Source organism: Oncorhynchus gorbuscha, linkage group LG15 (genome assembly GCF_021184085.1).
Source record: "Oncorhynchus gorbuscha isolate QuinsamMale2020 ecotype Even-year linkage group LG15, OgorEven_v1.0, whole genome shotgun sequence".
Classification (NCBI taxonomy): Eukaryota; Metazoa; Chordata; class Actinopteri; order Salmoniformes; family Salmonidae; genus Oncorhynchus; species Oncorhynchus gorbuscha.
This window is the reverse complement of record NC_060187.1, coordinates 28,276,640-28,300,110: the sequence shown is the minus strand read 5'-3', so window position 1 is coordinate 28,300,110 and position 23,471 is coordinate 28,276,640. Positions and strand designations below refer to the sequence as shown.

Sequence of the window (23,471 nt, the reverse complement as noted above, 5' to 3'; positions counted from 1 at the left end):
TATCATACGAATTGATATTCATGTAACATAGCATACAGAAATTGATCATTGAAATCCACATATTAATACATACCATACGAAACATAACACCATGATAAAGTTAGTTTCACGCTGAATAATACGGCTCTGAGACCAGGTTGGTAGTAGTGACAAGACTCGCTCTTATGGTGCCCCTGTGCGCTCTGTGTTCTGTGTTGGCCTCCCCAGGTGGGAGCCAAATCGTGAACAGGACAGACGAAAGGTTTTAATCCAGTATTTGAAGAGGCGATTTATGGTGAAAAGTATGCTTTTCTAAAGTAAAATATTTGGACAGACGAGGCATCGCATCGTTGCAGCGCTGATACAAAGTTTGCAGGTCCTCTACTTAGTTGGGATGTTCGTTTCCCATAGTTGGCTTCTGAGTGACATCTGCTTCTTCTCCACTGGAATCCTTGACGGACTAAATAACGCGATTTAGATTGTTTGGAGCGCTGGTGGAATTTTAACTTGAGACGGAGTTCTTCCATGCAACAGTTGGCTATTTTGTACAAGTAAGCCATGGCACAACAGACCAGAAACGGAGGGACCTCATTGAACAACAACGGCACCGATATCACCAAGAGGAAGCTGTTGACAGGACTGGACCTCTTCTGCCTGCTACTAGGTGAGTTTCAAAAACATCTTCGGCAAATACTGTAAACAAATGAAATGACTTGACAGCACTGAATACCCACTATAACATGATAATGACGTTCCAATACTGTCACACTGTAATGGCATCAGGGAAACGTGTGGCAATTAGGCGTTATTAGTAAGAAATACAAACAGAACCACTCTGCCAGAGTGTGTTACAACAGAGAGAGAGAGAGGAAGAGAGGAAGAGGAAGAGAGACGACTGGAGTGGATACGCTGCTCTGAGCAGAGAGAGAGGGAGTCAGAGAGGAGACAACGCCAACATTTCCACAGAGGGACAGGTTAGGCCTACTATATTAAAAGTAATTTAATATGTTAACAACCGGCAACATGTCCACCTAACACGCTTATCCTTAACGTGATCAGACCGTAAAATAGTTGTCAGACGGTGAGAACCAGGACCACGGGACTCTGTTTTAAGTGCCCCTGAGAGAGTGAGAGAACACACTGTGGTTGACGTGATGTGAAGTGGTCAAACAGGTTATTATGGTTTCCTAAAGACCACTGTCTGACTGAAAAATACTCTATGAGAATAAACCTACTCCTTGCATTTAGTTGCGATTAAGTCAAATTGTTCATAAATGTTTCTATAATTGGATATTATATTATCCCAATGAACAGTGGGATAGGTCCCTGCTGTCTGTGTGTTTATGTTTATGTGTGTGTGTCCAGGGGTGAGAGATGTTGGAGGTGTTTTGAAGTGCTGCAACTTTACCATTTTACTGCCCCTTAAAAAGTCTGCCAGCCCCTCTCCACAACCTTTTCCCCTACCACCACCCTCCGTTACCCCTATTGCCGCTATTACCCTCTTGAGCTGCCTTTCCATCTAGAGAACAGGAATGGTATGAAACAGGACTAGAGCTTTGGAATGGTGTGCAATTGGAATTGGAATACAAATGGAATGCTGTGGAATTGGAATATGAATGGAACATAGAATGTGATGCTCTGGACTGCTATTCCATTACGACATTCATTATAGGACATGCAGCATTATGTAGGTCAGGCAAGGCAATGGTGTGTGTTTGTGTTTGTTTGACTGAGGTGATGATGGCTTGAAAAACCAGTCATCTCCTTCTTTCTGTATCTCTCATTCCCCCCCTTTCTCTCTCTTTACACATTCTCTCCCACAACCCTACAGCAAATCTCCTTCAGCTGCCCCCCAGATCAACTCTCCCCAGATCAACTCTCTCTCTCTCTCTCTCTCTCTCTCTCTCTCTCTCTCTCTCTCTCTCTCTCTCTCTCTCTCTCTCTCTCTCTCTCTCTCTCTGTCTCTGTCTCTGTCTCTCTGTTTCTCTCTCTTCTGTCTCTGTCTCTGTCTCTGTCTCTCTTTCTGTCTCTGTCTCTGTCTCTCTCTTTCTGTCTCTGTCTCTGTGTCTCTGTGTCTCTGTCTCTGTTTCTGTCTCTCTCTTTTCTGTCTCTCTTTCTGTCTCTGTCTCTCTCTTTCTGTCTCTGTCTCTCTCTTTCTGTCTCTGTCTCTGTCTCTGTCTCTCTCTTCTGTCTCTCTCTCTCTGTCTCTCTCTCTCTGTCTCTCTCTCTCTCTCTCTCTCTCTCTCTCTCTCTCTCTCTCTCTCTCTCTCTCTCTCTCTCTCTCTCTGTGAGCAACAGAGAGAGAAAGAGATTAGGGAAGGCAAAAGGTGAAAGAGAACAATAACAGTTCTATCGTTTTTGCCCTCACAAGACAATCTGATATAGGAGAGATAAAGTTCCCAGTTTCTTCACAAGCACCACTCTGTCTAGAAACAGCTACAAATGTCAGACATTCATTATAGGACATGCAGCATCGACGCAGGCAAGGCAATGATGTGTGTTTGTTTGTCTGAGGTGATGATGGCTCGTTTGAACAATGCCAACCCATCTCTCTCTACAGGGAATGCGTGGAGTAATTGTTGTGAGGCAGGGGGAATGAATGCCTCTTCACTGTAAGCCCAGCGCTGTGCTCTGAGAGAGAGAGAGAGAGAGAGAGAGAGAGAGAGAGAGAGAGAGAGGTAACAGTTCTATAGTTTTTGCCCTCACAAGACAAGCTTGATCATATATAGTAGAGATAATGTCCCAGTTTCTTCACAAGCATCACCCTGTCTAGAAATAGCTACAAATGTCAGACGTCGTTTTCCAGCGAGTTTATATTTCTATTAGTGAGCTTATTAAAACATCTCAGACACACATACAGTACAGTATTTCATCTCTAGCATATAAACTCCAAAACAGAAACACTGTTTCATATAAACTCTGTGACAGTCTTTGAATCCATGTGGAGTAGATTTCCTCCACAAACCAACTTCCTCCGCTTAACAAACACAGGCTTGGACGCATTGTGCTTGTTGTCAACACACACACACTCATACGCATACCCTCTTTGTGATTCTAAACACAGACAAGCTGTCTTTTATTGATTCGATGGCCTGGTTTAGTGTGGGTAAGGGAGGGAGGGATGTAGAGGGGGATGGATCTAGTGACTAAGGAGAGGAGATAGAGGGGGCTATCAGGGGGAATGAAAGGGGTAAGGAGGAATGTGCGTTTGCAGAGCACTTGAAGAATGTGTGATTATGAATGGACTTTGCCCTCACCTGTGTGTGTGTGTGTGTGTGTGTGTGTGTGTGTGTGTGTGTGTGTGTGTGTGTGTGTGTGTGTGTGTGTGTGTGTGTGTGTGTGTGTGTGTGTGTGTGTGTGTGTGTGTGTGTGTGTGTGTGTGTGTGTGTGTGTGTGCCGCCCAGAGAGGGATTGAGACAGACATATTTACTGTGGAGAGATAATCCCATACTGCCAGAGAGAACAGCAGTCCAGAGAGGAATTAAGACAGACATATTTACTGTGGAGAGATAATCCCATACTGCCAGAGAGAACAGCCGCCCAGAGAGGGATTGAGACAGACATATTTACTGTGGAGAGATAATCCCATACTGCCAGAGAGAACAGCAGCCCAGAGAGGAATTAAGACAGACATATTTACTGTGGAGAGATAATCCCATACTGCCAGAGAGAACAGCAGCCCAGAGAGGGATTGAGACATACATATTTACTGTGGAGAGATAATCCCATACTGCCAGAGAGAACAGCAGCCCAGAGAGGGATTGAGACAGACATATTTACTGTGGAGAGATAATCCCATACTGCCAGAGAGAACAGCAGCCCAGAGAGGGATTGAGACAGACATATTTACTGTGGAGAGATAATCCCATACTGCCAGAGAGAACAGCCGCCCAGAGAGGAATTAAGACAGACATATTTACTGTGGAGAGATAATCCCATACTGCCAGAGAGAACAGCAGCCCAGAGAGGGATTGAGACAGATTTACTATGGAGAGATAATCCCATACTGCCAGAGAGAACAGCAGCCCAGAGAGGAATTAAGACAGACATATTTACTGTGGAGAGATAATCCCATACTGCCAGTGAGAACAGCAGCCCAGAGAGGAATTAAGACAGACATATTTACTGTGGAGAGATAATCCCATACTGCCAGAGAGAACAGCAGCCCAGAGAGGAATTAAAACAGACATATTTACTGTGGAGAGATAATCCCATACTGCCAGAGAGAACAGCAGCCCAGGGAGGAATTAAGACAGACATATTTACTGTGGAGAGATAATCCCATACTGCCAGAGAGAACAGCAGCCCAGAGAGGAATTAAGAGAGACATATTTACTGTGGAGAGATAATCCCATACTGCCAGCGAGAACAGCAGCCCAGAGAGGGATTGAGACAGACAGATTTACTATGGAGAGATAATCCCATACTGCCAGTGAGAACAGCAGCCCAGAGAGGGATTGAGACAGACAGATTTACTATGGAGAGATAATCCCATACTGCCAGTGAGAACAGCAGCCCAGAGAGGAATTGAGACAGAAATATTTACTGTGGAGAGATAATCCCATACTGCCAGAGAGAACAGCAGCCCAGAGAGGAATTTAGACAGACATATTTACTGTGGAGAGATAATCCCATACTGCCAGTGAGAACAGCAGCCCAGAGAGGAATTGAGACAGACATATTTACTGTGGAGAGATAATCCCATACTGCCAGCGAGAACAGCAGCCCAGAGAGGAATTAAGACAGACATATTTACTGTGGAGAGATAATCCCATACTGCCAGAGAGAACAGCAGCCCAGTGAGGAATTGAGACAGACATATTTACTGTGGAGAGATAATCCCATACTGCCAGAGAGAACAGCAGCCCAGAGAGGAATTAAGACAGACATATTTACTGTGGAGAGATAATCCCATACTGCCAGCGAGAACAGCAGCCCAGAGAGGAATTGAGACAGACATATTTACTGTGGAGAGATAATCCCATACTGCCAGCGAGAACAACAGCCCAGAGAGGAATTGAGACAGACATATTTACTGTGGAGAGATAATCCCATACTGCCAGAGAGAACAGCAGCCCAGAGAGGGATTGAGACAGACATATTTACTGTGGAGAGATAATCCCATACTGCCAGAGAGAACAGCAGCCCAGAGAGGGATTGAGACAGACATATTTACTGTGGAGAGATAATCCCATACTGCCAGCGAGAACAACAGCCCAGAGAGGGATTGAGACAGACATATTTACTGTGGAGAGATAATCCCATACTGCCAGCGAGAACAGCAGCCCAGAGAGGAATTGAGACAGACATATTTACTATGGAGAGATAATCCCATACTGCCAGTGAGAACAGCAGCCCAGAGAGGAATTGAGACAGACATATTTACTGTGGAGAGATAATCCCATACTGCCAGTGAGAACAGCAGCCCAGAGAGGAATTGAGACAGACATATTTACTATGGAGAGTTAATCCCATACTGGCAGTTGGACACAAACAGTATCTGCTGATTAGCATAACACACACGGACACACGGACACACACGGACACACACAGACACACACGGACACACACACACAGCGTCCCGGGGCTGTGGGAGAGTGGAGGTTGCGGATGTTTTTTAGAAGAGATGTTCTATGTGGGGAGACGCTGTGCTCTTTAGGAAACAACACTTCTAAAAACAGACCTCAGCCCTGCTCTACAGCTGCACAATGGGACTGGAGTGCTGTATGTGTCTGTGTGTGTCTGTGTGTGTCTGTGTGTGTCTGTGTGTGTCTGTGTGTTCGTGTTCGGACTAGAGCTGGGAAGCTATTCAAGGTTGGTGTCTTTCTCAGAATATAAATTCAAATCCTCCCCCTCTCTCCTCTCCCTCTCTCCTCCCCCTCTCTCCCCACTCTGACTTGTTATCCAGTTGGCTGCTCAGAAAGCAACAAAGAGTGAAAGTCAATGCTAAATAAAGGTCTCTATTAGAGAGATTTTTATTTATTTATTTGTAATAATGACAATTACAACAATATTGAATGAACACTTATTTTAACTTAATATAATACATCAATAAAAATACATTTAGACTCAAATAAATAATGAAACATGTTCACTTTGGTTTTAATAATGCAAGAACAAAGAGAAGTAAAAGTGCAATATGTGTCATGTAAAAAAGCTAGCTTTTGAGTTCCTTGCTCAGAACATGAGAACATATGAAAGTCGGTGGTTCCTTTTTAACAAGAGACTTCAATATTCCAAGGTAAGAGGTTTTAGGTTGTAGTTAATGTAGTATTTATAGGAATATTTCTCTCTATACCATTTTGTATTTCAAATATATTTGACTATTAGATGTTCTTACAGGCACTATAGTATTGCCAGTGTAACAGTATAGCCTCCGTGCCTCTCCTCGCCCCTACCTGGGCTCGAACCAGGAACACATCGACAACAGCCACCCTCGAAGCAGCGTTACCCATGCAAAGCAAGGGGAACAACCACTCCAAGTCTCAGAGAGAGTGACGTTTGAAACGCTATTAACGCGCACCCCGCTAACTAGCTAGCCATTTCACATCGGTTATACCAGCCATTAGGCTGATAGGCTTGAAGTCATAAACAGCACTGTGCTTGCGAAGAGCTGCTGGCAAAATGCACGAAAGTGCTGTTTGAATGAATGCTTACGGGCCTGCTGCTGCCTACCACCGCTCAATCATAGACTTAATTATAACATAACACACAGAAATACGAGCCTATGGTCATTAATATGGTCGCATCCGGAAACTATCATTTAGAAAACAAAACTTGTATTATTTCAGTGAAATACGGAACCGTTCGGTACTTTATCTAATGGGTGGCATCCCTGGATTTCTTTTAGCTAAATATGCAGGTTTAAAAATATGTACTTCTGTGTATTGATTTTAAGAAAGGCATTGGTGTTTATGGTTAGGTAGAGTCGTCCAACGATTGTTTTCGCAAATGCGCTTTTGTTAAATAATCCCCCAGCGTTGCATCGATTATATGCAACGCAGGACACGCTAGATAAACTAGTAATATCATCAACCATGTGTAGTTAACTAGTGATTATGATTCATTGATTGTTTTTTATAAGATAAGTTTAATTCTAGCTAGCAACTTACCTTGGCTTCTACTGCATTCGCGTAATAGGCAGTCTACTTGTGGAGTGCAACGAGATGCAGGTGGTTAGAGCGTTGGACTAGTTAACTGTAAGGTTGCAATATTGGATCCCACGAGCTGACAATGTAAAAATATGTCGTTCTGCCCCTGAACAAGGCAGTGAACCCACCGTTCCTAGGCCGTCATTGAAATTAAGAATGTGTTCTTAACGGATTTGCCTTGTTAAATAAAGATTAAATAAAGGTATAATAAAGGTATAAAGATTATAATAAAGGTATCGTCCATTCCGATTCATCTTTCGACCTCCAGTCTCTAGCAATCATCAGCAATGATGGTGGAAATTTATTGTGGAAGAAGGGTGTTGCATCCCTTCAATAGAGTTCCAGACACTTGTAGAATTTATGACAAGGTGCATTGAAGCTGTTCTGGCTCATGGTGGCCCAACACCCTATTAATACACTTTATGTTGGTGTTTCCTATAATTTGGCAGTTACCTGTACATCTACTTCCCCAGCCACTTTACTCTGACTGACCAACCGGCTCTATAAATATTTTCCAGAATTTCTTACATTCCTCATCAGCCAGCAGTACCAAGCTCTCTTGAAGTGACATCTGGTGTGTGTGTGTGTGTGTGTAGGGGGCACTCAGGAAAGGGTGGGAAACGGAAAGGTAGTGTCAGTCGGACTTAGGTGTGGCTCACTTTGCTGTGAAACATAATACCGTCCACTTTCCAGCCCTTCCCCCCTCCTCTTCACATCCCTCTACCTCTCTCTACCTCCCTGTAACCCCATTTCCACTCTGCCATCTCCCTCCTCCCCTCCTCCCTCTCCCTCTAATCAGTGGAGTGATGGTGCGAGTGGGACCCTGTAGAGGGAGGAATGTGTTGGGTCTGTGGAAGTAATGAGTTATAGATGTAGCTGGGCCTAGCATGAGTGGTCTACAGGCAGGCTGTTGGGGCTAGTGTTTGCCAGGCGCCTGTTGGATCGATGACTAATCTAACCATAGGTGGCTCACTTGGCAACTGTAAACACACACACACACACACCAGCCAGATCGCGCAAGATCGCGAAATTAGACATCTGTCCAGGTAAGCAGGATGTCCGAAGATGACTTCAAGTAGGCTTGGGTTTTGCTAGGGCATTGTAGACGGGGATACCGGATGGGGGTAAGCCATGAGCTGAGGGTCGCGTGTTGAATCCCAGTGTTAGACAATTTTTTATTTGGGGGTTTTAACACTAGAACCGCTGGGCCTCAAGGGACCCCACTTCGAGCTAATGAGCAGTCATTCTGACTGCAACTGTAACGGCTTTCGTCGTCGGATGAGGAAGAGTAGTCGGACCAAAGCACAGCGTGGTAAGTGTTCATATTTATTTATTGAACTGAACACTGAATAAACAAAAACAACAAAGGGAAAACCCAAAACAGTCCTGCAATGTGAAAAACACTAAACATAAATGAACTACCCACAAAGACCCAGTGGGAAAAGGCTACCTAAGTATGGTTCTCAATCAGAGACAACGACAGACAGCTGCCTCTGATTGAGAACCACACCCGGCCAAACACACAGAAATAGAAAACATAGAACAAAACATAGAATGCCCACCCCAACTCACGCCCTGACCAAAACGATCTCTAAGGTCAGTGCGTGACAGCAACATTCTAACAGTGTAATTAATACATTTTATATTGGCAAAAATAATGATTTCGTTGTGTTTATGAAGGTCTTAGGTAACATTAGAATATGACTATTTTTTTATTAATTTCAAATAACACAGCATTTCTTTTAGTTCATGTTTCTGTAGGCTATATGTAAAAAGGAAAAACACAACTTCAAGTGTTTAATAAATGTTATTGGTGGAGTGCCTTTGTTACAACTATGAAAAAGAAAGTCGTGTTGGAATGCGGTAACAGCTTTACAACAACCAAATAAAAATAAATACCCCAACCACCAAGACGCACAGTCAGTGAAGACATTTTGGTCTGATAATTGGCCGGTAGCATTCTCACCGGCTTGTTCTATCCAAACAGTGTCGTTGCTTCCTCTCTGCTGTCTCACCGTTGTATTAGGTGGCGGCACGGGCACCTGATCAGTGTGCAACGTCCCCACCATCTGAGTCGTTTTCATTCAGATTTTGCAGCAATGCTAACACAGCATGTGCATCCAATTGTCTGGTCTTCATGCCATTGTAAATTGTGCACTCTCACTGTGTACTCCAAGTAGGCCAGAGTGGACTGATAAGACTACTTGGATTTGGTGGACTAATATAGGGGACATTTCATTTAGAGATTATAATTAGTAGATAAATACAGTAGAATGGCCTGCCCCGTTCTTCATTCACAATTGGTGATTACATAATTATGCATTGTTCGCTGCTACTCGCCATCAACTCACCCAATCTTTCCCATCATATTTAATCTGTTGTTATATGTGTAAAATTAGTTTCAGTATATTTTAGGTTCAGTTTCGAGGCAATTATCGGGTGATTATCAATTGAGCACGGCACCTTCAAATGTTGGGAGAAGGAGGGGCAACGTGGAAAACATTCAAAAAATGACATTCCCTCCTAAAACTGGTTATAATTCCAGTTTTGTTTGTGATATAAAAAATTCTAACAACGACAGTATGTTATAGACTTATTTAGGATAAGTTAAGGATGGAGGGGGGAATGACTTCTTAATTTTCACGATTTCACAGTATTTTTTTACCTGATAGTGTGCAAATACTGTATATAAAACATTTACATTACATTTACATTTAAGTCATTTAGCAGACGCTCTTATCCAGAGCGACTTACAAATTGGTGCATTCACCTTATGACATCCAGTAGAACAGTCACTTTACAATAGTGCATCTAAATCTTAAAGGGGGGGGGGGTGAGAAGGATTACTTATCCTATCCTAGGTATTCCTAGGATAGGATAAGTAAAACACAGGGTAATATCCCAATTTTTTTGACTGCACTGGGCCTTTAACCCTATCACAAACCCTTAATTTAACCATTTGGAATTTATGCTTAAACTTAACCTTTGAAATTTGACATTTATGGGCAAACATCTGATTCTGCAGTGAGACTGTGAGAGCTTTTTGCACACACACACACGCACGCGCACGCGCACACACACAGAGACATAGACAAACAAACACACACACACACACACACACACACACACACACACACACACACACACACACACACACACACACACACACACACACACACACACACACACACACACACACACACACACACACACACACACACACACACACACACACACACACACACACACACACACACACACACAGAGAGAGAGAGAGACATAGACAAACACAAAAAACAAACACATACTTAGGGTTAATTGTTGTGTCCGGTGCTGTTTATTCTCCTGTAGACCAAACACAGTTGTGTTTACAGTGAAGTATTATAACCCCATTCTTACAGCTCCAGACGGTATTATAGCCCTTTACGGGGCTAGACTTTAGAGTATATACACAATGATCCCGGCCCCCACACTACAGACAGACAGCAGTTGGATTGGGAATCATTAGGCTGATATGGGAAGAGGAGCTGTGTTTATACTCACAGGGACACAGACTACCAATATGTCTATAGGGCTGAATACTTCAGGAGAGAAGAGACAAATCATTATTGGATTGACGAGATTATATGTCATCTAATATATAATCTACAGATAATTATATATACACTCCCACTCATTTCTCCTCTGCCATAGCTGTATTATGGTGAGAGAGGAGGTCTGCAGTACTATGCCTGACATTTACTGTATACACACATTGTGCACACATGCTCCCCTTGCTCCATTCATTTACCGTTCTGTGCATTAATACAGTCAGGCATGTGAACATGGTTCATATCATTTATAGGACATTTCTGGTTTGGTATTGTGATGTCATGGGATAGTTGGTATATGGTTAGGCCTATGGGTGTGGATTGCTTCTCTATTCAGACCCTGTGTTGTGTAATACATGCCATTTAGCAGATGCTTTTATCTGAAGCCACTTACAGTCATGCGTGCATATATTTTATGTATGGGTGGTCCCGGGAATCAAACCCACTACCCTGGCGTTACAATCGCCATGCTCTACCAACTGAGCTACAAAGGTGAGGCAGCTCCTGAGGCTTTAGCTCCAGAAATGTACTGGGTTGCATAACTACAGTAGATTGAGATCCTTGCATGTTGACTACACCAACCGCCATATAGGGCACCCGGACTGTGGCACCATGCCCAGGCTGATGTGTGTCCCTTAAACAGTCAGCTGGTCTCTGACTACTGGGTATAATGGCTCCAGTGGAACTACCACTTTTAGGGCTCCTGAGTGGCGCAGTGTTCAAATACACTTCATCTCAATGCTAGAGGTGTCACTACAGACCCTGGTTCGATTCTGGGCTGTATCACAACCAGCTGTGATTGGGAGTGCCATCCCCGGGTTTGGCCGGGGTAGGCCGAATTTGTTCATGGCTGACCTGCCTAGTTAAAAAAAAAAAAATCTAAGTACATCACACACAGTTGGTGTATGAGACTATGGGTTGTATGGCTAGATGATAATGATACACGCCTGAGGTTTCTGAGACCTCAGGGTTGTCATGATATATGTTAGTGTGACAGACTGGACTGGACGTGCGTGTTTGTCATATGCAGTCCCGTTGTGCGTGCTGTCGGCAACAGGTTGAGTGATAGGAATTGGGATGAGGTCTCACTGTAACTGTCTTCTCCTGTGTGTGTGGGGGGGTCTTTCTTCCACAAACTGTTTTAGAGTGGTGTTGAATTCTTGAATATAATTCCAGGGTGTTTAGCAGTATCTTCTAAGTGTGGGTTTAAAGTTTGGGTTTCAAGTGTGTGTTAAGTGGAATTCTGTGTGTGGGAATCACACATAAACATCCGACCACCCCTTCTGTTTCTCTCTCTGGTCTCTACCTCTGGTCTCTCTCTCTGGTCTCTACCTCTGGTCTCTCTCTCTGGTCTCTCCCTCTGGTCTCTACCTCTGGTGTCTCTCTCTGGTCTCTACCTCTGGTCTCGCTCTCTGGTCTCTCCCTCTGGTCTCTTCCTCTCCCTCTCCCTGACTCTGGTCTCTACCTCGTGTCTCTCCCTCTCTCTGGTCTCTCTCTCTGGTCTCTCTCTCTGGTCTCTCTCTCTGGTCTCTACCCCTGGTCTCTCTCTGGTCTCCCTCTCTGATCTCTACCTCTGGTCTCTCCCTCTGGTCTCTACCTCTGGTCTCTACCTCTGGCCTCTACCTCTGGCCTCTACCTCTGGGCTCTCCTTCTGGTCCTACCTCTGGGCTCTCCCTTCTGTCTGGCCTTACCTTCCCTGATAGGGCCTCATCTCTTCTCTTCAATGTCACACCGGCCCCTCTGTCCTCAATACTAACTATCTCGCTCTCTCTCGGTGTGGGGAGATATTCACAGTTTAGGGGAACAATGGTTCTTTTGATGCGTCTGAACTCTTTGTATCGTATCGCTAATGAGCACTAATAGTCCTCTAGTATAGCGAGGGATGGATGGGGAGAGATAAAGGGAGAGTGGAAGGGAGAGAGAGATTGTTTATCTATTTCACTTGCTTTGGCAGTGTAAACATGTTTTCCCATGCCAATAAAGCCCTTTGAATTGAATTGAGAGAGAGTTCCTCACTTCTTGTGTATCTCTCAGCTACTCCTCCCCTCCCTCAGTGTCATTGGCTGGTCATTTAGTTGACAGGAGACTGATTTACAGAGGTGGCTGTATGGGCAGCCAGGTCGCTGAAGATCCACTGCGAAATTTGACATCCATCCAGGTAATGTTTTAACCCTACCCCAAACATTAACCCTTACCTTAACCATTTGTAAGTAGTGCCTAAACTTAACCTTTCAAATTTGACTTTTATGGACAAACGTCTGATTCTGCAGTGAGACAGAGAGCTCGTTGATATGTGGCTGTATATTACACTGTGTAAGATTGTAGTTTGGCTGTGGTTTTATCCAGCTTTTAGTTCTTGTCCTTATCTCTATCTCTCTATCCTGTTTACATACAGAGGTCTGTAGAGGAGAGGCTCACAGGCTCACTGGGGAACAATACCGAGAACATTCACAGCCTAGCCACGATTTAACACCCATTGTCTTGATTTAGGAACACACACACACACACACACACACACACACACACACACACACACACACACACACACACACACACACACACACACACACACACACACACACACACACACACACACACACACACACACACACACACACACACACACACACACACACACACACACACACACACACACACACACACACACACACACACACACACACACACACACTGACTTGTGGTTGGCAGTAGTCCTTATTGTAGTCCATGACAGGGGTAGCAGGTCTGGGCTGGGCTGGTTTCCCAAAATCATGGTAGCACTAAGATAATCTTTCATCCATTTAGTTTAAATGGAATTAAGATTATCTTAGTGCTACTATGCTTTTGGGAAACCAGCCCTGATCTCTAGCCCAGATAGAGACACCCTAGCCACTATTACAGTACACTCTGCACTTAGTGACAGCTGGAGCTCTGCTGCTCTGATATCAGGGCCTTGAGGTAGGGATGGGTGGAGAAGGGGAGGAGGAGAGGGGAATGAGTAGAGGTAGAGAGACGGAGGGGTAGAGGAGAGGAGGGTCATCAACTTTCAAAGGGCATCCAGCCCTCCTCTCCAGACCAGGTCTTTGTAATAACACCATTATAGCAACAATAGAGAAACGCCCAGCGGGCCTGACAGACGGCTCCATACTCTATAGTCTATACTCTATATAGCTCTGGGAGTTTGTGTGCTGCTGGAGTCATATGTGGTCTCGGGTTTCCCTCCTAAACCAGATTTCACATGATGGCAGAAATGTGCTGGACTCCCCAGTCCCCATGGGGTCAGGCACAGGAGCAGGTGGAAGATCAAATCGTTTGAACTTTGAGCACAGCAGAGTGCTGGGCACAACCTCCCCATCCTATGGATAGCAGCTGTTTTTCCCCTTACAAAGAAAAGACTAGGGGGAAGGTTGAGTTATGTAACAGCTACTCTCTTCCTTCAGATCTAAAAACACTTCAGGGCTAGGGGTAGAGGGTAGGGGGAGCTCACATAGAATGGTAGAGACCTATAGTGGCCAAAAGGCAGTATTAGCGTGGGCAGCGCCATTGAGGGCTTCCACCATTTTAATGTAGTCAACTGGATGGGACTTCCAACTTCATTGGCTGATCTTCCTAGTGACTCCAACCGGGTCATCAGGAGGGATCAACCAACTGTGAAGAAGAAAATGGACTACTTCAAAATGGAGATTGCCTCAATGGCGCTGCCCATGCTGTCACAGATGCCATAATAGCACAGATAGAATGATGAGGCCTCTTTCCATCTCTATGAGGGGGGGGCTGGAACAAGGACCCCAGCGGCTCTCCTTTGCAGGTGCATGTCTGTAAAGTCTCCTGGCCCAGAGGTTGTCCAATCAGGTGCCTTTGTGTAAAAATCTTGTTGTTTATTGGTGTGAATAAAATCTCTCAGAGTAAGCATGTTTGAGCCACACCCCCTACCCTGCCTAGCCCTGGCTAGCTGGCTGCCCTTTCACTGCAGCAGAAAAGAGGCCATTCATTCTGTACAGTGCTCTGCTGACACAGCAGCTTGTGTGTGTGTGTGTGTGTGTGTGTGTGTGTGTGTGTGTGTGTGTGTGTGTGTGTGTGTGTGTGTGTGTGTGTGTGTGTGTGTGTGTGTGTGTGTGTGTGTGTGTGTGTGTGTGTGTGTGTGTGTGTGTGTGTGTGTGTGTGTGTGTGTGTGTGTGTGTGTGTGTGTGTGTGTATGTTTGTGTAGCTTGTGTAGACAAAGCTCTCTCAAACACACTCATACACAGATCAGCTATGGGGTAGAATTGAAAATGCGAGCAAAGAGAGGAGAGGAGAACAGAGGAATCGAAAGTATGTGAAGGGCTCCTGACTGGAGCAGTGGTCTAAGGCACATCATCTCAGTGTAAGAGGCATCACTACAGTCCCTGGTTCAAATCAAGGCTGAATCACATCTGGCTGTGATTGGGAATCCCATAGGATGGTGCACAATTGGCCCAGTGTCAATTGTAAGAATTTGTTCTTAACTGACTTGCCTAGTCTCACTCTCTCTCTAGTTAAAGAAAGAAAGAAGGGAGGAGTGAAGATGTTCAAGTCATTGGGAGGCCTACAATACTTCAGGCTAGCACTCATCTTGTGTGAGGTCACTCTCTGACCCCTGACCATTAATCTCTAACCTTGCAAAGTGCAATAGTTCCTCAGGGTCCACACATGGCTTAATGTCACACACACACACACACAGTGTTCTATAAGCAAACTAGGGCTCAGCTAATGAACGTCATCAATTAGGACCAGATAGAATGTTCAGTTCCTCAGAAAGGTGTACACCTCGCTGTACATAGATTTTTCAAATTTTATTTTATTTTGTGTTATTGACTGTACGTTTGTTTATGGGTAACTCTGTGTTGTTGTTTTTGTCGCACTGCTTTGCTTTATCTTGGCAGGTCGAAGTTGTAAATGAGAACTTGTTCTCAACTGGCCTACCTGGTTAAATAAAGGTGTTCTCAACTGGCCTACCTGGTTAAATAAAGGTGTTCTCAACTGGCCTACCTGGTTAAATAAAGGTGTTCTCAACTGGCCTACCTGGTTAAATAAAGGTGTTCTCAACTGGCCTACCTGGTTAAATAAAGATGTTCTCAACTGGCCTACCTGGTTAAATAAAGGTGTTCTCAACTGGCCTACCTGGTTAAATAAAGGTGTTCTCAACTGGCCTACCTGGTTAAATAAAGGTGTTCTCAACTGGCCTACCTGGTTAAATAAAGGTGTTCTCAACTGGCCTACCTGGTTAAATAAAGGTGTTCTCAACTGGCCTACCTGGTTAAATAAAGGTGTTCTCAACTGGCCTACCTGGTTAAATAAAGGTGTTCTCAACTGGCCTACCTGGTTAAATAAAGGTGTTCTCAACTGGCCTACCTGGTTAAATAAAGGTGTTCTCAACTGGCCTACCTGGTTAAATAAAGGTGTTCTCAACTGGCCTACCTGGTTAAATAAAGGTGTTCTCAACTGGCCTACCTGGTTAAATAAAGGTGTTCTCAACTGGCCTACCTGGTTAAATAAAGGTGTTCTCAACTGGCCTACCTGGTTAAATAAAGGTGTTCTCAACTGGCCTACCTGGTTAAATAAAGGTGTTCTCAACTGGCCTACCTGGTTAAATAAAGGTGAAATATAACACAAATAAAAGGTGTCAGGTACCCTACTGAACTCTGCCTCCTTTTCCCACATTTTCCCTCCAGTTTCTCCAGGCCTTGTCATGACCACCCACACAAACACAGTTGCATGCACACTAATACTGAGCTGATCTACAGTATCTTCATGCGGAGGAGAGACAGAAAAGGAGGAGTGTAGCTTTAATTGACTAGCAGGGAGAACAGGGTCAAACCCTTTAGTCCCCCCCCCCCTCTATCCTTGTCCCCTATCCTTCTGTCTCCACGGTCAGGGTTGACCATGGAGAGACAGAGAAGAAATCCTCTGTTTTGAGCAGATCACAATGCCTATTCCTCTTCGCTACAACTCCGGCCATTCACCCCTATCCTCCCCTCCCTCCCCTAGTTTACATTTTAGTCAGTGAGCAGTGAGCAGGGTATATATAGTTCTAATGCTGTCTGGGTCTAAAGCCATGTATAGTGCCACTAGAAGTTCAGAAAGGAATCAATCATCTTGAGCGCAACACACACACACACACTGACTTGTGGTTGGCAGTAGTCCTTATTTTAGTCAATAGATTAAAAACTGGATAATCAGAAGCATAAATCTGCATAAACAGTTTTTTTTCTCAACCCCTCTCTCTCTCTCTCTCTCTCTCTCTCTCTCTCTCTCTCTCTCTCTCTCTCTCTCTCTCTCTCTCTCTCTCTCTCTCTGTCCCCCTTCTCTCTCACCCTGTCCCCCTTCTCTCTCTCCTGTCCCCCTTCCCTCTCTACTGTCCCCCTTCTCTCTCTCCTGTCCCCCTTCTCTCTCTACTGTCCCCCTTCTCTCTCTCCTGTCCCCCTTCTCTCTCTCCTGTCCCCCTTCTCTCTCTCTCCTGTCCCCCTTCTCTCTCTCCTGTCCCCCTTCTCTCTCTCCTGTCCCCCTTCTCTCTCTCCTGTCCCCCTTCTCTCTCTCTCTCCCTGTCCCCCTTCTCTCTCTCCTGTTCCCCTTCTCTCTCTCCTGTCCCCCTTCTCTCTCTCCTGTCCCCCTTCTCTCTCTCTCTCTCTCTCTCTCTCTCTCTCTCTCTCTCTCTCTCTCTCTCTCTCTCTCTCTCTCTCTCTCTCTCTCTCTCTCCTGTCCCCCTTCTCTCTCACCTGTCCCCCTTCTCTCTCTCCTGTCCCCCTTCTCTCTCTCTACTGTCCCCCTTCTCTCTCTCCTGTCCCCCTTCTCTCTCTCCTGTCCCCCTTCTCTCTCTCTCCTGTCCCCCTTCTCTCTCTCCTGTCCCCCTTCTCTCTCTCTGTCCCCCATCTCTCTCTCTCTCCTGTCCCCCTTCTCTCTCTCCTGTCCCCCTTCTCTCTCTCCTGTCCCCCTTCTCTCTCTCTCTCTCTCCTGTCCCCCTTCTCTCTCTCTCTCTCTCTCTCCTGTCCCCCTTCTCTCTCTCCCTGTCCCCCTTCTCTCTCTCCTGTCCCCCTTCTCTCTCTCCTGTCCCCCTTCTCTCTCTCTCTCTCCTGTCCCCCTTCTCTCTCTCCTGTCCCCCTTCTCTCTCTCCTGTTCCCCTTCTCTCTCTCCTGTCCCCTTCTCTCTCTCCTGTCCCCCTTCTCTCTCTCCTGTCCCCCCCCCCCCTCTCTCTCTCTCTCTCTCTCTCTCTCTCTCTCTCTCTCTCTCTCTCTCTCTCTCTCTCTCTCTCTCTCTCTCTCTCTCTCTCTCTCTCTCTCTCTCTCTCTCTCCTGTCCCCCTTCTCTCTCTCCTGTCCCCCTTCTCCCTCTCCTGTCCCTCTTCTCTCTCTCTCTCTCTCCCTGTCCCCCTTCTCTCTCTCTCTCTCTCCTGTCCCCCTTCTCTCTCTCCTGTCCCCCTTCTCTCTCTCTCTCTCTCTCTCTCTCTCTCTCTCTCTCTCTCTCTCTCTCTCTCTCTCTCTCTCTCTCTCTCTGTCCCCCTTCTCTCTCTCCGGTCCCCCTTCTCTCTCTCCTGTCCCTCTTCTCTCTCTCTCTCTCTCCTGTCCCCCTTCTCTCTCTCCTGTCCCCTTCTCTCTCTCCTGTCCCCCTTCTCTCTCTCTCTCTCTCTCCTGTCCCCCTTCTCTCTGCCCTGTCCCCCCGCTCTCTCTCTCTCTCTCTCTCTCTCTCTCTCTCTCTCTCTCTCTCTCTCTCTCTCTCTCTCTCTCTCTCTCTCTCTCTCTCTCTCTCTCTCTCTCTCTCTCTCTCTCCTGTCCCCCTTCTCTCTCTCACACTCTCCCTCTCTCTCTCCTGTCCCCCTTCTCTCTCTCTCTCTCCTGTCCCCCTTCTCTCTCTCACACTCTCTCTCTCTCCTGTCCCCCTTCTCTCTCTCCTGTACCCCTTCTCTCTCTCCTGTCCCCCTTCTCTCTGCCCTGTCCCCCTCTCTCTCTCTCTCTCTCTCTCTCTCTCTCTCTCTCTCTCTCTCTCTCTCTCTCTCTCTCTCTCTCTCCTGTCCCCCTTCTCTCTCTCACACTCTCCCTCTCTCTCTCTCCTGTCCCCCTTCTCTCTCTCTCTCTCCTGTCCCCCTTCTCTCTCTCACACTCTCTCTCTCTCCTGTCCCCCTTCTCTCTCTCCTGTACCCCTTCTCTCTCTCCTGTCCCCTTCTCTCTCTCCTGTCCCCCTTCTCTCTCTCCTGTCCCCTTCTCTCTCTCCTGTACCCCTTCTCTCTCTCCTGTCCCCTTCTCTCTCTCCTGTCCCCCTTCTCTCTCTCCTGTCCCCCTTCTCTCTCTCTCTCTCTCTCTCTCTCCTGTCCCCCTTCTCTCTCACACTCTCTCTCTCTCTCCTGTCCCCCTTCTCTCTCTCCTGTCCCCCTCTCTCTCTCTCTCTCTCTCTCTCTCCTGTCCCCCTTCTCTCTCTCTCTCTCTCTCTCTCTCTCTCTCTCTCTCTCTCTCTCTCTCTCTCTCTCTCTCTCTCTCTCTCTCTCTCTCTCTCTCCCCTGTCCCCCTTCTCTCTCTCTCGCTCTCTCTCTTTTAAGTGTTATATTCTCAGCTAAGTGTTTTAGCAATGTGCAAGAAGATAAACAGATAAATATTGGTGGTATTTACAATGTTGTTTGTGCTCCACTGCTTTTCTCATTACAACAGGCCACAAATCTTGCTGCTGTGATTGCACATTGTGTTATTTCACCTAACGGATATGGGAGTTTATCAATGTTGGATTAAAAAAAAAATCTTTGTGGGTCTGTGTGATCTCTAATGTGGTCTTACATTTGGCCGGAGGTTAGGAAGTGCAGCTCAGTTTCCACCTCATTTTGTGGACAGTGAGCACATACAGCATCCTGTCTTCATTTGAGAGCCAGGTCTGCCTATGCTCACTGAGTCTGTACATAGTCAAGGATTTCCTTCATTTTGGGTCAGTCACAGTGGTCAGGTATTCTGCCACTGTGTACTGTCTGTTTAGCGCCAGATAGCATTCCAATTTGCTGGTTGATTCTTTCCAGTGTCTCAAATAGTTATCCTTTTGCTTTCTCATCATTTGGTTGGGTCTAATTGTGTTGCTGGCCTGGGGCTCTGTGTGGTCTGTTTGTGAACAGAGCCCTGGCATCTACTGGGCAGAGAGATGGGGAGGGGAGAGAGGATTCAGCAAGGACAGAGAGCCTTTTATAAACAGGCAGTCAAGGCAGAGAGGAGAGGGTCTGACATCAGAGAGGGCCCCCCCCTTCTGTTTTCTGTTCCACACTCTTGAGCTTCCCTGCTCTTTGAATGGTTTAGGCCGGTTAGTGGAGGACAGTGTGTGTGTGTGTGTGTGTGTGTGTGTGTGTGTGTGTGTGTGTGTGTGTGTGTGTGTGTGTGTGTGTGTGTGTGTGTGTGTGTGTGTGTGTGTGTGTGTGTGTGTGTGTGTGTGTGTGTGTGTGTGTGTGTGTGTATGTGTGTGTGTGTGTGTGTGTGTGTGTGTGTGTGTGTGTGTTTCCCACGTGTGTTAAATCCATGACCTCCTTTCACTCCTTTTTATTAGCAAGTAAATCCCCCCTCCCAAGGACCAGGCCAGTATGAAGGGAGAGAGAGAGAGAGAGAGAGAGAGAGAGAGAGAGAGAGAGAGAGAGAGAGAGAGAGAGAGAGAGAGAGAGAGAGAGAGAGAGAGAGAGAAAGAGGCAGGTGGTTCTAGTTCTTCAAATGGGCTGTTTACCATACGGGCCACTGGAGGTCTCACAGAGTGTGTGCATTGACAGTAAACTCAACAGTACATTAAAATAACTATCTACAAGTCTGAGAGAGACACCCGTTCCCAGTCTCCCTCTCCAGTTGCAGCCATGGTTGGTGTGTGTTTGTGCAGGTGTCTGCAGTGAACTCCCTGTCTACTGCCCTGGACCATTCAGGTGTCTACAGAGAGAAAGAGAAGAGGGAGAGGGAGAAGGAAGGAAAGAGAGAGCTGAGTGAGAGACAGAAATTAGATCTAATGGAGAAGGAGAGAAAGAGGAAGAAGAGGGATAGAGAGATAATTGCACAACTCACACACGTACACACTTTAACCGACAGAGTAGACTGAACTCTACGTTTTCTAAATGAGCCAACTGTACTACAAGTTTAGTAGCACTCCTCTCCATTCCTCCATTTAATGGGATTAGTTCAATCCAAACACTGTAAATAGAATCAGCAGGAGGTTGTTGACAATGTAAACAAGGGGTTTAATGCCCTGAACCACACATGCTGTTTACCACGCCCAGGTAGACTGGGCTTCTCTCCACAGGTCACAGGTGAGTTGACTGTGTGTGTTGAGTGCTCATATGCGTGTCTGAGAGTTGTCCTAGGTGTTTGTTGACCTGTGAATGTATGCATGTGTTCAGTCATGCTGCCCAGCCTTGCTATCCACCGCACCTCAGTGCATCCGTACCAGCGTGGATTCTACTGCAGTGACGTCAGTCTGCGTTACTCCTACAAGAGCTCCACCATCCCCTCCTCTGTCCTCACTGGCGTGGGGCTCACTCTGCCCAGTATGGCCGTAAGTCAGACCTACCATGGAGCACTCTGATTGGAGAAGGCTGGGAGGAGAGAGGGGGTAAGCCTGGAGGTCTAGAGGTCTGCATGGTCAACTGAGTCAGACAGAGTGACGATATTAGATGAAAGATTTAAACAGTGGGTTAGATTTGAGTTAACTGGGTGGTGATTCTGTGACTATCTCTGACCGTCACTCTTCTACACTCAGACAACCATGTTGGACCAACCTCCGTTTCTCTCTCCTCCTATCCCATGTTCCCGTGGTGAAACCCGCACGCTCCCTCCCTCAACCTCCTGTTTGTGTCCAAGTCACTGACCTACTGTCTTTGTCTCTTCCCCTCCCTCTCTCCCCCCCCTCTCTCTTCCACTCTCTCCCCTTTCTCTTTCTCTCCTTTCTCTTTCTTCCACTCATTCCCCCTCTCTCTCTTCCACTCTCCCCTCTCTCTTCCAATCTCTCCCCCTCCCCCTCTCTCTCTCTTCCATGCTCTCCCTCTCTCTCCCTTCGCCCCATCTCTCTCTCTCTCTCTCTCTCTCTCTCTCTCTCTCTCTCTCTCTCTCTCTCTCTCTCTCTCTCTCTCTCTCTCTCTCTCTCTCTCTCTATCTATCTATCTATCTATCTATCTATCTATCTATCTATCTATCTATCTATCTATCTATCTATCTATCTATCTATCTATCTATCTATCTATCTATCTATCTATCTATCACTCTCTCTCCCTCTCTCTGTGCAGCTGGCCTGCCCTTCCTGATAATAGAGACTAGCACCATACAGCCGTACCAGAGAGGTTTTTACTGTTCTGATGAGTCCATCCGGTACCCATGTAAAAATGGAGACACTATCAGCGATGCTGTGCTCTGTGCTGCTGGCATTCTTATTGCCATCCTCTCTGTAAGTCTACCTCTGAGTATCTCTTCCAGTCCATCACTTCATACTCATCCCTTCCTGTCTACCTCTGAGTATCTCTTCCAGTCCATCACTTCATACTCATCCCTTCCTGTCTACCTCTCTGAGTATCTCTTCTAGTCCCTCACTTCATACTCATCCCTTCCTGTCTAGCTCTCTAAATATCTCTTCCAGTCCATCACTTCATACTCATCCCTTCCTGTCTACCTGTCTGAGTATCTCTTCTAGTCCCTCACTTCATACTCATCCCTTCCTGTCTACCTCTCTGAGTATCTCTTCTCGTCCATCACTTCATACTCATCCCTTCCTGTCTACCTCTCTGAGTATCTCTTCTAGTCCCTCACTTCATACTCATCCCTTCCTGTCTACCTCTCTATCTCATCTAGTCCCTCACTTCATACTCATCCCTTCCTGTCTACCTCTATGAGTATCTCTTCCAGTCCATCACTTCATACTCATCCCTTCCTGTCTACCTCTCTGAGTATCTCTTCTAGTCCCTCACTTCATACTCATCCCTTCCTGTCTACCTCTCTGAGTATCTCTTCTAGTCCCTCACTTCATACTCATCCCTTCCTGTCTACCTCTCTTAGTATCTCTTCCTCACTTCATACTCTATACTCATCCCTTCCTGTCTCTGTTTGTGTGTGTGTGTGATTTTCATATGTTGTCTGCTCTGTGTGAAGTCATTTTCCATCGCCATAACAGCATTGACTCGCTCCACACTGAATATAGACCAGTTTCCATTCTTCTGATGATCAAGGGAGGGTGTGTGTACGTGTGTGCGTTTGTATGTGAACCACACACCTGGTTTGAGCTGTTGATGTGATACATTACATTACCATGCCCCCTGTTGCCTATTGCCTACCCTCTAGGCTTGGTGCTCCAGTGCCCTTTCCCACCACACACACACACACACCAGACACACCCAGAGTGCTTAGCCCCCTCTACTATACGAGACCCCAGGCTGTGCTCTGTTGGAGTCTATCCCGATGGTGGTGCAATCTAGCAACCAGCTCAGCACTTCTGCTTTTTCAAACCAGGAGTGTGTGTGTGTGTGTGTGTGTGTGTGTGTGTGTGTGTGTGTGTGTGTGTGTGTGTGTGTGTGTGTGTGTGTGTGTGTGTGTGTGTGTGTGTGTGTGTGTGTGTGTGTGTGTGTGTGTGTGTGTGTGTGTGTGTGTGTGTGTGTTCTCACAGCTCATGGTGTGGGCAAAATGGGGTGTTTTACACATCTGTATATCATTAGTGGTGTCTTCTGTGATTCTGACACAGTCCCACTCTGACACACACACACACACACTAGAGGTCGACTGATTCATCAGAATGGGCGATAAATTGGGGCCGAT

General features: G+C 46.2%; 1 protein-coding gene across 2 annotated transcripts in view; it reads left to right on the top strand.

The window, feature by feature from the left end:
• The first annotated feature begins 218 nt into the window (after positions 1–218).
• LOC123996856 (phospholipid phosphatase 3-like) overlaps positions 219–23,471 on the top strand; it is a 51,795-nt gene continuing 28,542 nt past the window's right edge. Inside the window, exons 1-2 of one of the 2 annotated variants that reach the window (XM_046300635.1) lie at positions 219–643; positions 21,956–22,113. In XM_046300635.1, the coding sequence (XP_046156591.1) occupies positions 538–643; positions 21,956–22,113 (264 nt within the window). In that variant the 5' untranslated portion in view covers positions 219–537. Of the gene's footprint in view, positions 644–21,073; positions 21,229–21,955; positions 22,114–23,471 lie in introns of both variants that reach the window. The other variant, XM_046300636.1, reaches the window with a different exon arrangement.